Genomic DNA, 14630 nt, shown 5'->3' with positions numbered 1-14630 from the left:
TTCCCCCCCCTTTAATCTTTATTGTACACGTTCGTACAAGTTTGTAAACGGAGCGCATGTGGAGTAGCCTGATAACCCCAACCACCCCTCCCCCGCTGCAGTTGTCAGACAGCGGGGTGGGTTTCACTTTCCCAAGTAGGCCAAAGTTAGTGGATGCGAGTTTTGTTTACCATAATGATTATGTTCGGTCATCATAATGGATTATTGGAACATGACAAGGAGTCATCCCCTCTTTCTCACCGCATCTTGCTTGTCATCTCACGCGATGTAAGTTGCTTGTTTACAAGTTAACATCTTTGTCAGTGTAACGTGTGTAGCCGCGACGGGCAACTATAAAGGAAAGTCCTTTAATATAGTCGCGCATCTCGGCTACGTAACGTTTACATTGGCAAGCTTACCTCATTGGCTTGATGTTGACAGAATTTGCAAAACGGCTTATTGCCCGAGTCATAAAAGTCATTAGGATACTGCTCTGCACTCGCTTTTTTGACGACAGTAAAGGGGGAGCATCTGGACGCTTCAATATTGTTGTGGTTTAGTAGCATGGAAGCTACGGCTTGTAAACAAGCTGGAGCGACCCCCAGTAATGTTTCCTCTCCACAAAACATTCCATTTAGTGAACGCCGATTTCTATGGCCCTTGTGTTATTTTGGTGTGCCTTCTCATGGAGTTCAACAGCGTTTAGGTGCTTTGCCACCACCTTATGGATTCGACGTATTCGTCCGTCGTGTCGCTTCACGCACCGAACTGTGACGCCCATACCGTGAATTCACGGGACGAATACATGTACCGCGACACCCCTAGCAGGGACATACTAAATAAAGCATGTAAACGCAGAAAACATGGTAAAACATATAGTATGTTGAAGACTAGTATTCAGAAAGCACACTCGCGGATAAAAAGCTACAGAGAGCAAAAAAGAAAGTAAGGGAACAGACAAAATAAGGCACAGTACAAAGTGTAATGAACTAGATCTCACTTCAGATGTTCTGTTAAAATTCTCAGTGAAATAACGACTGCAGCGATGTCAGCAAGACGCAGGAAAAGGTGTCTAATTGGTCGATTCCATTATGCATTGACACCAAGTTAAAACATCGATACGTTGACATATTGCACCTTTTTCCTGTCAAGACGGGGTGCAACTCTGCTGTCCTGAGAATCTGATTGGTTGATTTCAGGGTTGGTGTCGAGGAGGCGCTGCATGGCTCTGTCACGATCAAAGGCAGTTACGTAGAATAGCATCTGCCGTGTGTCAAAGGGGAAGAAGAATGGGCTGTAGAGATGGAGAGAAAAAGGTGTGGGGAGGCGAGAGGGAGGGGGCAGAGAACAAATCCACATTAATGAAAATTAAAACAATGCATTTCATGTAATCACCCATCAATAAATGAATATAAACATCGATGCTAAACATATCCTCATGAATATCCATTGTAATAGTCGTTTTTTTAATATAGGCCAAAGGTCTGATTGCAGGGGAATGGGTGGAGTGCCTACCAGGTCTTTCCCAGCTCGATGAGCCAAGTGGGGATGTTGCCCGTCATGATGACCAGCGGGTCTTGCAGCTGACGGTTGGCTTTGGCTGTCAGCTTACTGTTGATGAACTCACTGGTGGCGATGATTTCCTTACACACAGCATTCTGCAACACAACATTACATTCATAACACATGTACCATGTTTTACCTGTGTTGTACCAATATGGCATGATACTATGGACACTGTTTATTGGCTGTGTTAATGGGATTATCAACACCTGTCGAATAGTGATGAGAACCCTGCTGTACATCTACCAAGACAGTTGTGCCTTTGTAAAGAAATGTGGCATGGCTACAGAATGAGGTGACCGTTAATAATAAAGTGATGGTCAACATATCATTGATCAGACTAGATATCAGATTATAGTTATCAGATAGTGTAGTAGTAACTGTACTGTACTGTAGCTGCTACCATTACGTATGTCTAATGTTTAACTGTATGTTTAATTACCGGTAGGTATATGCTATTTGCACCTTTGCAAACAGAATGTCAATTATGTTTAAAGTATGTACATGCCATTTGCACCTATGCGCAGTGAATATGTCACTGTCTTTGACTTTTATCACTTTACTGCCTTATTGCTTGTTGTTTCTCTTGTTTTCCTGCACCCATATGCCCTGTTATTTTGCACTATGTTGTAAACGGAGTCTACAGCACAAGAATTTCACACGTGATACTTGTACTACGGAGTGACAATAAAAATCTTGAATCTTGAGATTATATGGCATCTAAAGATAGGTTACACACTTGCAGTATCGGGGGACCAAAGATCCAGCTTGTAACTCTAAGCAGGTCTATACACCGAGCTAAGAGCATGTGCTTTGAATGAATAATTTGTACAATGCTGAAATCCGGTCGGAAGAATTTCTATGTTATACTTGAAACAAGCTGAAAGGGTTTAATAAACAAAAATCAGCTGACAGACTACTATGATGCTTCTGTAATGTTGATTTGTTTATGAGCCACTCTCCTTATACTCACTTCATACAAGTAGAACCAGTATCTACTGATGGAGTGCAGGACCCTCAGCAGCAGGTTGACCTCTAAAGAGGGGTCGTCAAAGGTTATGGTCTCTGGTGGCTCCGAAATGAGGTATGTCTCGAGAGGATTGGTAACGCTGGGACAAACACCATCTGGAAGTGCAGGGGATGGCAGTTAGTAATACTGAAGTGCAGGGGATGGCAGTTAGTAATACTGAAGTGCAGGGGATGGCAGTTAGTAATACTGAAGTGCAGGGGATGGCAGTTAGTAATACTGAAGTGCAGGGGATGGCAGTTAGTAATACTGAAGTGCAGGGGATGGCAGTTAGTAATACTGAAGTGCAGGGGATGGCAGTTAGTAATACTGAAGTGCAGGGGATGGCAGTCAGTCAGCCTACACATTCACACATGCAAGATTTAGAAAATGAGAAGCTATGTTAAGTAAATGCTAAATGTTTGAGCAACACTGGCTACATTTACATATAGACCTGGTTCTTGAGTCAACAAATGTAAATGTCATAACGAAGAATTACCCCGTTAAGAGCAGTGCTTGAGCTCCTACTCCGACTATGAGAAACCTGATTCAAATGGAAATCTCACTCTGATATTACACTGTATGGCATGTAAAAATCGTATGCCTTCAACTTTTGTTTTCTTAGGGTTTGTCCTTAACCACAGTATAGTAACAACCATATTACTTATACGATAAATGTAGCCAATATGCCTGCATGTAAATTGTCCATAAATCAAATCATTCCTAAAATTGTATCAGTCCAGGAACTGCTTAGCAATATCCCAGAAGTAGTCGGTAGGAATTTAGCTCATGGACGTTCATTTGAGAAACGCTCCATTAGAAGACATGAAAGATCCACACCGTGCCACAGCTCATCCTGTTTCTTGGCGTTGCGAGGTGAGGTTTTGGTGGGGGCGGTCTGTGCTCGACCCCTCTTTCCTCCCACAGCGTCTTTGCTGCCGTCCTCGTCTTCTCTCACAGGCTTATACCTAACAGGAGACAAGGCACAGGACATCAGCTCTCTCGGTCTACTCTCACAGGCTTATACACAACAGGAGACAAGGCACAGGACATCAGCTCTCCGTGTGCTCTGTTGAGCATGTACTGTACATAACATTTTAGACTGGAATCTAACCCTTTTTGGCCCGTGATGGGGATCAGGGTTGCTTCACATTTTTAATAATCAATTCCATGATTTTTCCATGTATTTAATGAGTACTTGGATACTGAGTCAACACCTATTCCAATCCTACAGAGACACCATCAATGCACCTCTACACATGACCATAGCTGGTGGAAAGTTTTTGGTTCAACAGAATTTATAAAAAAAAAAACAGGTGTTGCCAGAGGTTTATTAACCGGTTCCACACCGTGTCAAGCCTAGCTCCCAGTGAATAGAGAATAGCATGTTTGCTTGAAATGCTCATCCCTAATCAACATACATACATTATGTTCTAGATAATGAGCAAGCATTGTACCATATCGTGTGTGTTTTGGTCCAGATGCCGGCTCGTCCGAGCGGGTTTGCCTCGTCATCCGTGGACTCCCTCTCCTCCTCAGCCTGAAGGCTGAACTGCCGTACGGCCTGGTATACTGTCATATTGTACGGCAGCAGGTGGTCGCCAATGTAGAACTGTAGTCTGTGGCGCACACTGCCAGAATTCAGGAACTGGGCCGCCTGGATAACCAATAAAATAGATAGTTTAGGAATTACAGCATAGGTACATACAGATTAAATTCACACAAATGTATCTTTCCACAAAGCCTTCTAACACGCATGTGCATAGCTCTCAATGCATGTATCCACAGAGGGCCACATGGGTATTATGTTTGTTTATGTTTATTTGCACAGAGGGAAAAAAAAGATAATACAACATGCAACTTGACACAAAATTGTGCAGGTGAGGAAAGAAACCCAAAAGGGCTTATAGTACCTCAACTAATATCACAAAAAAATCGAAATAAAAAATTATACGATAAACAAAAGAAAAATAGAAAAACGGGGACAGATTAAAAGAAGAGCTTTGTTTGGTGGAAGGTATTGTTTCGAAATTAAGTGCTGCCACATACCAGTGATTCGTCTATTTCATCGTCTGAACCGTCATCATCACTGTCTTCATCCTCCTCTCTGATTCTTCCATAACCTGTACAAACAAGAGTTCGAGTAAGCAAGCCAATTGAGTAAACATTGCCAACTATTACTATATTTAATATACATTCAGATGCTGAACAGGTTAAATGGATGGCTTTTATAGAAGTTCAGGGCAGACAATCCCTCACCTCGGACAACCAGGTATCTCTCAATGGCCTGGACCAAGGCCAGGGGGTCAATCTTCACTGGGCCACCCTTCCATTGTTTCACATTAGTGCAATCTGGGTGTCTCTGCAGCTGACACTTCAGCTGATGAGTGTTGAAGAACTTCAGTGCCTGAGAGCCCCTGGAACGAGACGCATACGCGGTCAAAACCAATACATCCAAAACAAAAGAATCTATGGTTAGAACAAAGACATCTAAAGAGAGCTTTTCTGAAAAGGGAAAGCTACAACAGTAAATTAATACATAATTTAAAATGTATGAAACCCACTAAATGAAGAACAGCACCAAAGCCATAATGTTCACAGAAGGCAAAACAAACTAGAAATAACCGTCTCATGGTTGTAAGTTGTAGTTTACATCCATGTCTGTCCAGACTCTTGTAGTGACGATTTTGAAGGTGTGTGTGCGCGTTCTGTGCAAAATGGAAGTTATCACTATATATTGACATGTATGATTCCAGTGAATAATTTCCAGTGAGAAACATGCTGTCTTCACTTAGAGACTATTATACAGAGGACTGTACTTGTGATGCCACGGTGACCTTGAAAAAGAAAGAAAAGCTCGCACACCGCAGGGCTCCAAGTTAATCATCCATTTATTGTAGCACTGGTGTTCACTTTTAGCTCTGCACCTGCCCAATTCTGGTCTGGATGTGTGTGTCTTTACCTCTTTTCATGCCACGGTCACCTAGACCTTTGAGCATTAAATTGTAATCAGCTCATCCTTGAGTCCAAGTGAACGTTTGTGCCACATGTAATGAAGCTCCCTCCAGCCGTTCCCGAGATATCGCGTTCACAAGAATCAGACGGCTGTGAGGGCACAGTGACCTTGACCTTTGACTATCAGAATCTAATCTAATCCTGTGCCAAATTTAAAGAAATGCCCTCACCTCAAGGCGTTCCTGAGATATCGTGTTTACGAGAATGGGAGTACATCCTATTTTCGTGAACACGATATTTCAGGAACAGAGATGGACGTCTGATGGATAACCCGAAAATATAATGCCCCCGGCCACAGCTGTCGCCGACACAGAGGCATAACGACAAAGCCACTGACCTGCTCCCATTGCCATTGCCACTGGGGAAGTCATGCACTTTGACAGGGAACTGCTCCATTTGGCTCAGGCAGTTGTTCATCTTGTGCACCAGCCCCAGGAGAGGCCCGTTCTCCAACGGCTCCAGACGACCTGCAGGCTCCATCCCAGGAAGCTGCAAAGCATGTCACAGAGGAGAGAAAGACAGGCTCAAACTATCATCTTTTACCAGGGATGTCAAACTACAAGAGACAAGCCAGACACAAAGTGAGATTACCAATGCTCCAATTATTATCCATAGCAACCATCTCCAATTTCAAGAGTTGTTTCTAAGGACAGGAAGCTCTGCACCTCTGTATAAGTGACTCAAGTCAATGTTTCCCTGATACGGCATAATGTATAAGTTCTGTTCCCTCACCGGACAGCCAAAGAAGACGTTGAGGAACCTCTTGAGCCGCACGTCACGGCCGATGATGTCTCTGTCAGTGTTGGAGGTTAGGTACAGCAGCAGCTGCTTCACCAGCCCACTGTGCTGGATCTCAAATGACGAGACGTCAGATTCTGATACAATACTGGAGATCTCCACCAGACACTCCACACCACCATCCACCTTGGAAACACAACAGGCCATCAGACATGTCTTGAAGCTGGATTGTGACATCTTATAAGTACATAAGCAATTTAGATAAATAAGCAGTGTTCTTTAAATAACTTTCGCTAGGGTAATTGTCCCGATCGAGAACCCTATATGAAAGTCTACATTAATTATTCTAAATGGTATTTATGCAGAAAGGCCAAATTGAAGCTCAGCCAGAACTTTGCTACTAACCGCAAACGCTGGTTTTACTGACATGAATTGAATATTCCACCACTAGTGATTTTTAAAAAAATTAAAACCTAACATTGAATGTATGCTGTACCTGCAGGCTGAGCTGCTCAGTGGCTGTGCAAAGTCTCTGGAGTACATTCAGTGCAGGGTTGCTGACGTCCACCTTTTCGGAATTGAAGAAGCGCTCCACAAACTTAATTGCCTGTTCTTTGATCCAGGCCTTGATTTTGTCCCTGGAAAAGAAATATACATCTTACCATTGATCACAGATATTAGTGCTCACTGCTGTTACCGCCACAACCAGTGGCAGATCATCAACACTGCTACTAACACTCAAGTTGTAACAAAAGAAAGCTACTGTTACAATTCAACACCAGGAAAGGGGAGTAGGATGACCAAAACAAAACAAAAAATAAATAAACTAGAACAACCACACCACGGATATATGCCTCTGCCAACAAGTGAGCAGTCAACATGTATGTCTGTCCAGACTTTGACATTAGAGCCAAATGTGAGGAAATGTCATCAAGGCGTTCCTGAGAGATCACATTAACGAGCATGAAACAAGCGGTCGTGATGTCACAGTAACCTTGAAATTTCACCACCAAAATCGAATCAGTTTATCCTTGAGTCCAAGTGGAAATTGGAAGAAATTCCGTCAAGGCGTTCTTGAGATATCGCGTTAACAAGCTTGAAAATGGCGTTTGTGAGGTCACAGTGACCTTAACCTTTGTAGTTTGACCACCAAAATGTAATTAGTTCATCCTTGAGTCCAAGTCGATGTTTGAGCCAAATTGGAAGAAATTCCGTCAAGGCATTCCTGAGATATCGAGTTAAAGCTTGGAAATGGGGTTCATGAGGTCACAGTGACCTTGAACTTTGACCTTTAACCACCAAAATCTAATCCGTTCATCCTTAAGTCCAAGTGGACATTTAAGGAAAAATGGGATGAAATTCCATCAAGGCGTTCCTGAGATATCATGTTAACGAGCATGAAACGAGCGGTCGTGAGGTCACAGTGACCTTGAACTTTGACCACCAAAATCTAATCAGTTCATCCTTGAGTCCAAGTGGACGTTTGAGGCAAATTCGAAGAAATTCCATCAAGGCATTCCTGAGATATCATGTTAACGAGCTTGAAAATGGCATTCGAGAGGTGACAGTGACCTTGACCTTTGATCACCAAAATCTAATCAGTTCATCCTTGCGTCCAAGTCGACGCTCGAGCCAAATTGGAAGACATTCCGTGAAGCCGTTCCTGAGATATCGCGTTAACGAACTTGGGAATGGCGTTCGTGAGGTCACAGTGACCTTTTGACCACCAAAATCTAATCACTTCATCCTTGAGTCCAAGTCTACGTTTGAGGCACATTTGATGAAATTACCGTATGTCAAGGCGTTTATCAGATATCGTGTTAACGAACATGGGACTGATGTACAACGCAAATCCATAATGCCTCCGGCCTGGCTATCGCCGGCGCAGGCATAAAAATGCATGACTACCCAATCAACAATAACAACCATTATTACCCTGACCATCATACCTGTTGTTTGAAATAGAGTCCTTGGGAGGTGCCCTTGCCAGGCCACTCACGCCCGCTGTGCGTGAGGGCTCTGAGTTGGTGTTGTTTGTCTGGGCACCCAGTTTGCCCCAGGTCTTGGGGTTGAGACTGGCCAAGAAAGATGATTTGGGGGACTGAGTAGTGGTAGGGCTCTTGGCTGTTGAGATCCCAAGAAGTAGATTTTGAGGATTATACATACAAATACAGAAAAGAATTAGCAAACTTTTTAAAAGAGCCTGAAATATCATTTTAATTCATGATCACATACATACACTTAAACATTAAAATTATTGCAACACATTTTGATGCATTCTTAAAAGAAATGTTTTTTGCAAAGACCCTCTTTGACCAAGATAACAGTGTTTGAACAAGACTGATACCAGTTTCTAGCCTGATATCAGACTGAATTGTCAACTCGTAACCGGGTTGTCATAATTAATGTTTGAGCTATGGCCACTTCCTTATTGGCTTCAAAGCTCACCCATTGTTTTGGTCGCTTGCTTTCAGCACAACAGTACATGCTACAACCTGTAAACACCTGCAGACAGTCGCTTCACTAGTTTCATTTCTAGTGAAACTGTAAGCTAAGATGAGCCTTGGGGAAGTTTGTTCTACTGTCAAATCAATGTGAAGGGGAAATACATGTATTTATTTATGGATATTTAATCCATTTCACTTTCAGCTTTGTTTTACCTTGTAGTTTGACAACAACCTCTTTAATATATATCAGTTAGGAATAAATGTATGGATCTTTTCTATGCTAATTCTCAGTTATTAGATGGTATTATGCACTGTAAAGTGACCAGAAAACAGAGAGGGGGAATGAAATAAAGTTAAAGTTATGAGGTGGATTTAAACACTCCACATACTTGAGGTGACCTATTTTATTTTATTATATTATATTCATGTTTATTTACCCAGGGAAGGCTCTCAGCAAGGGCCTTCACCAAGATAATTATTTATTTCGAGCTTGTGAAAAAAGAACTTCCTGTCAACAGCAGCAGCCTGTTGCTTCACTGGTTTCATTTCTGGAGAAACGATAAGCCAAGAGGAGGTAACCCTGCTCCCAGGCAGACACAGCACACAGACATCAGACAGCAGCAGTCCAAAGCAGGTGAGTTCTTATTTACAGATCACTTTTTCATTCAGCTCAACATGAATGAGTGGAACATGCTATTCCCATGTTCTTTTTGAGGTTTGTTCTGTTGTAAACTGAATGTGAATTTAAGTCGGTATCTATTTGAAAGAGTTAGTTTGATGTTTTAGGACAGATGGATTCTCCATCATCTACTAAACCAAAAAACCTCATTAAAACGTTGTACTTACACAGCAGATTATCCCTGCTCTAGTCACCAGCCTATCAGAACACACTTAGCGGAAACAATAGTAGTTTGATTTTTCATTGAGAAACCACTGCTGGTATCGATACTGTTGCAAATGATTATTGTAATCAGTTTTCTTTTTACTCGAACCTTGGAGTCATACTTGACAATCAATTATCCTTCTCCCCTTTCATTGCTGCCACCGCACGTTCCTGCCGCTTTGCCCTCTATAATATCAGAAAAATTCGTCCATTTCTCACCATAGAAGCATCACAACTCCTGGTTCAATCCCTTGTCATTCCCCGCCTTAACTGTAACGTTCTGCTTGCCGGTCTCCCTGCCTCCACTATCCAACCACTTCAACTCATTCAAAATGCTGCAGCCCGTCTGATTTTCAATCAAAACAAATTTTCCCATGTCACCCCCCTCTTCCGTCATCTACATTGGCTTCCCATCCTGGCTCGCATTAAATTCAAGACCCTGGTTTTAGCCTACAAAGCAGTCTATCAAACAGCCCCTCCATATTTACAGCCACTGGTCAGTTTCCAAACCTCCTACCGCTCCCTCCGCACCTCCACTAGTGCAGGTCGTCTCGCCCCTCCCTCCCTGTGCGGCCCTACAGGTGGCGCTCGAACGAGACTTTTTTCAGTTCTCGCCCTGACATGGTGGAATGAGCTCCCCCCTGCAGCTAGAATGGCCACATCTTTGCCCATATTTAAAAGAAAACTAAAAACTCATCTATTCACCATCCATTTTCCTATCTCTCCCTCTGCTGTTCATACACTAATAATCTGCACTCTTGATCATTTTTATCTATGCATATTTTTATCATGATCACATATTGTCTGTTTTAATCTATTTCCATTATTCTGCTATGTTTAATTGTGTGATGTATTTTAATCTGTTGTACGTCGCTTTGGATAAAAGCGTCTGCTAAATGACAATAAAGTAAAGTACTATCAATACTGTCGATACCTGTTGCAAATGAGTATCTGTTACAAATTTTTAGTATTGATACTATCGATACTTTCGACAACCTTAAATTATTCAGCTCTGAGATATATCAGGAATAAATTAGAGATGCTGCGATCGAGATTTTTCAATTCCGATCCGATTTCGATATTTTAGCTCAAAACCGATCCGATTCCGATCAAATTTCGATAGCCGATTCGATACCGATTTCGATCCGATACCGATACAGCACATATTTAAGTCTCTCTATGCTGTCTGATAGCTAGCAGGCAACAAACATTTTTAGGGTTAGTATGTGTGTGCTTTGGTAATATAGTATGTAAACGATTTAGTTCATCTAATTCATTTCCATGACTTTTCCATAAGTTCTTAACCTGTATTTTATGCACACCTGGGGTAAAAAAGAAGAAAGAAAGGGCAAATGTTGTGAGCAAAGATGGATGATTTAAAATTCCATAGCTCTGACCTAAGCAAATCTGACAACACTATTGTGATATAATATATTTTTTTTGTAAAGTGTATCACTCAATAGTCAATACAAAAAATAATGGCTTTTATAGAACCGAAAGCCTAGCTGCTTTCTTATTGGCATGACGGCAACATATAAGCGGTCTGAATTTTGCATGGGGCCAGTTCTATAGTGAGGCATGGAAAGCCTCACTATACGCCATCATATCTGTGTCGTTTCACTTTTGACTGAAAAATGATGCCTGTAGTCTAGATTAAAGAAAATACATGTATGTGATGTTGACAATTATGTAGGCTATGTGCGCATTCGTTTTCCTTATAGATCGAGTGCTCCGCAGCTAGCTACGTTAGCTTGCATGTAACGTTAACGTTAGTTGATTTTGGAGACACAAACCCTGGACGTTTCATTTTGAGTAGGCTAATGCATGAGGTTCTCTATGGTTTACGCCAGCTCTGGGAGTATGAAATGCTTTAAATGCGGGGGTTTTGGTCACAACAAGCTTGTGGAGCGCTGCCCTGCAACTAGATAGCCTAACCAGCTAGCTAACGTTAGCCGCGTTAGCCATCATCACAACAGCTAACGTTAACGCCAAAAAAAATCCGCTGCCTCATCCCCACGTTTGGTTTAGCGTAACGCCAGCTCAGACTTTCCCCTAATCTCAGAAACCTTGCGGGACATGTATTGCAAATTGCAATAGTGGTTGTTTTGTTATAATTTGAAACTGTCAGACAGCCACACTGGGGGCGGCCATGTTTGCCAGTCTATGGTGCGGACGCGTGATTTCGAATCGCACATAGGTTAAGGACGGGTGTGTCTGACGTTTTGGCCCTGGCCATCCTAGGCTCAACGCGGCCTCTGTGTGCTGCTGCTGCTGCTGCTGCATGCTGGATAGAAATCCTGGAGCGGAGTCATGGAATGGAGTGCTTATATCGGAGCCTTGGATCGGTCATTTTCGCTGGAATCCGATCCGATCCGATCCATGTTTTTTGGCTGATATCGCGCCGATATCCGATCACATGATCGGATCGCAGCATCTCTAGAATAAATGTATGGATCAAGGATATAAGACTGAATGCATACATGCTGAATGGAAGCAATAACTTTCTTAATCTCCACAGGAGAATGAACATGCCAGGAGGAACCCCGCTTTGCTCTTTCATTCTGCTCCTCGCCCTGACAGCGTCAGAGTCAGCTGTTCAAAAGCTCAACACAATCAACAACTTGAAGAAAATCCACTTTGGCCATTCTGTCCCCAGGCACAGCCTTGTGCTGCTCCACTGGTTTGCAAACACCGTTGACATCAACAATAATGATGTCATAGAGCTGACCTTTGAACCAAACCGTGGGGATTATGGCACTCATCATTACGGCAACTATGAGAGGGTGCTGCCACCACTGCCTCAGGAACAAGGGACCAGGTACAAGTACTACACTCTTGGCAATATCAATCAACCCACCTCCATGGCACTTCCCTCCTATGTCACCGAGCGCCTCCGCAACTTGATGGAAAATGAGGAAACAAATAGGGGCCGTATCATATTCAGAGTCAGGGAGCCGGACACAGCTTGGTCGACGATAGACCAAGTGTATATCACACAGCATTATGAGTCTTCTCAATCCCAGGGGACCCGGTACGATCCAGCACACACCTACCGCATCACTACCAACCTCATGAGAGAGATCAGAGAGTTCTCTGTGGGGGGAAACGAAAGGAACTCTGTGTACGAGCTCAGAGAGCACTTTGGAAGTACCCTTAACGATTCCCAATTAAGGCACCTCGGAAACATGTGGGGGGACCTTGCTTGTCTAGGACTGCTGTTATATATTGTGATTGAAGAAAGGCTTTCCTCAACCCAATCCAGATCTCCAGCATCTCCAGCTTACAGAGATCACCATGTAGCCATTGACATTCCTGAAACCAGACCCAAACAAGACAAACTGAACAGACGGACTGAAACAGCTCACAGAGATCACCATGTAGCCATTGACATTCTTGAAACCAGACTGAAACAAGAAAGGCTGAACAGACAGACTGAAAGAGCTTACAGAGATCAACATGTAGCGATTGACATTCTTGAAACCAGACTGAAACAAGAAAGGCTGAACAGACGGACTGAAAAAGCTTACAGAGATCAACATGTAGCGATTGACATTCTTGAAACCAGACTGAAACAAGAAAGGCTGAACAGACAGACTGAAAGAGCTTACAGAGATCACCATGTAGCCATTGACATTCCTGAAACCAGACCCAAACAAGACAAACTGAACAGACTGACTGAAAAAGCTTACAGAGATCAACATGTAGCCATTGACATTCCTGATTCCAGACTGAAACAAGACAGGCTGAACAGACTGAAATCCAACATTGAAACAAAAGTTCAGGTGATTACCGGCAACAATGGAAATGCCAGGATTCACTGGAGTAACGTTCCTGATTGCCTTCTAGACCAAGGTGCGATGGTAGTGCTTTTCAAGAACAATGAGGACGAAAAGACCAGAAGCACTTTCGCAATTGGACATAGAGAAGGGAGTTACAACACCTCAGTACCACTGAACCCCGGCCTTCAGGCCCGGCTGCATAAGACCAGAAGGCGGTGCTTCTTCTGGACAGTGTTGGGAGAGGAGATTGCAAGGAGTACGGAGTTTTGCAATCCCACAGCAGAGGAGCCAGTCCCTATCAGTGGCTACGATGCAAGCCTCCAACTCTTTGTAAAGGATGGTAAGGCTTGCGCTCGCTTGAATGTGAAAAAGACTTTCAGTCACTGGAGGTCAGAATTTAGTAAGTCTTGGGTGGGGTTCTACTCCTCTCCAACTAAAGCAACAGGCGAGTATGAAACCTGGAAGTGGCAGTGGGCAACTAAGTTCCAAAGACGCATTGATTTGGGGAACTTTTATGATCATGTCTATGAGTATCACTCAGGTCTGACAATTGCTCCAGGAGTCCAAGCACGATTCGTACTCGGGGATGGAGAAGATATTGCATGCACTCCAAGCTGGACATGATGAAGACACGTAGGGACGGACCTTTAACACAAAAGGGACCTTACAGGCATGACTTCATTATTTCTCCTATCAAGGTTTAGTTAAATGTTTTGTTGAGAATTTCTCACAAATAAGAGGAAGGATGGGAGCACAAGCCAGAACCAGTGTTGTCAGCTTGGTGCTGCAAGATCATCTTTGTGGAATATTGACCAGAACACAATGAAAATACAGTAGCTGTAGATTCAAAAGATTCTAAATGTATCATCTCTGTGCTTTGTTTTGCCTGCCTGGTCTGATTTTAGCTAAGCTGTCTCGTGCATTATTGAATTCTACATTTTCTTTCAGATTTGGAGTCATTCATTTGTCTTTTTACCTCTTAACTTGACCTTGCTGTGTTGCTTCTTTACCGATAGTTCTATTTTGCTCTAAATGTGTTATACCTTGAAATTTTTTACTGTTGTACAACTCAACAAATACTTTTATTATTATTGTAAAATTAGAAAACCATTCCAGGACTGTAAGAATGGGATGACAATTTGTAGGTCTATAAAATATCAAGAAGAGTTTTTGCCAAGTTCAATCATGAAAATAAAAACATTTCAAAATATTGTGTGACA

The 14630-nt window shown here is 42.7% G+C and overlaps 1 protein-coding gene across 3 annotated transcripts in view; it reads right to left on the bottom strand.

Annotated features, from left to right (window-relative positions):
* trip12 (thyroid hormone receptor interactor 12) overlaps positions 1–14630 on the bottom strand; it is a 59680-nt gene that overhangs the window by 13888 nt on the left and 31162 nt on the right. For all 3 annotated transcript variants that reach the window (XM_083637821.1, XM_083637820.1, XM_083637819.1), the window contains 11 exons: positions 8251–8425; positions 6798–6939; positions 6296–6487; positions 5901–6052; positions 4808–4965; positions 4598–4671; positions 4006–4205; positions 3389–3516; positions 2516–2667; positions 1495–1637; positions 1117–1273 (listed from right to left, as the gene is read on the bottom strand). In XM_083637821.1, the coding sequence (XP_083493947.1) occupies positions 1117–1273; positions 1495–1637; positions 2516–2667; positions 3389–3516; positions 4006–4205; positions 4598–4671; positions 4808–4965; positions 5901–6052; positions 6296–6487; positions 6798–6939; positions 8251–8425 (1673 nt within the window). The remainder of the gene's footprint in view (positions 1–1116; positions 1274–1494; positions 1638–2515; positions 2668–3388; positions 3517–4005; positions 4206–4597; positions 4672–4807; positions 4966–5900; positions 6053–6295; positions 6488–6797; positions 6940–8250; positions 8426–14630) is intronic.

The sequence above is a fragment of the Poromitra crassiceps genome (assembly GCF_964638095.1).
Source record: "Poromitra crassiceps genome assembly, chromosome: 5".
Classification (NCBI taxonomy): Eukaryota; Metazoa; Chordata; class Actinopteri; order Beryciformes; family Melamphaidae; genus Poromitra; species Poromitra crassiceps.
The sequence above is the reverse complement of the archived record's forward strand: the minus strand, read 5'-3'. Positions and strand labels throughout refer to the sequence as shown.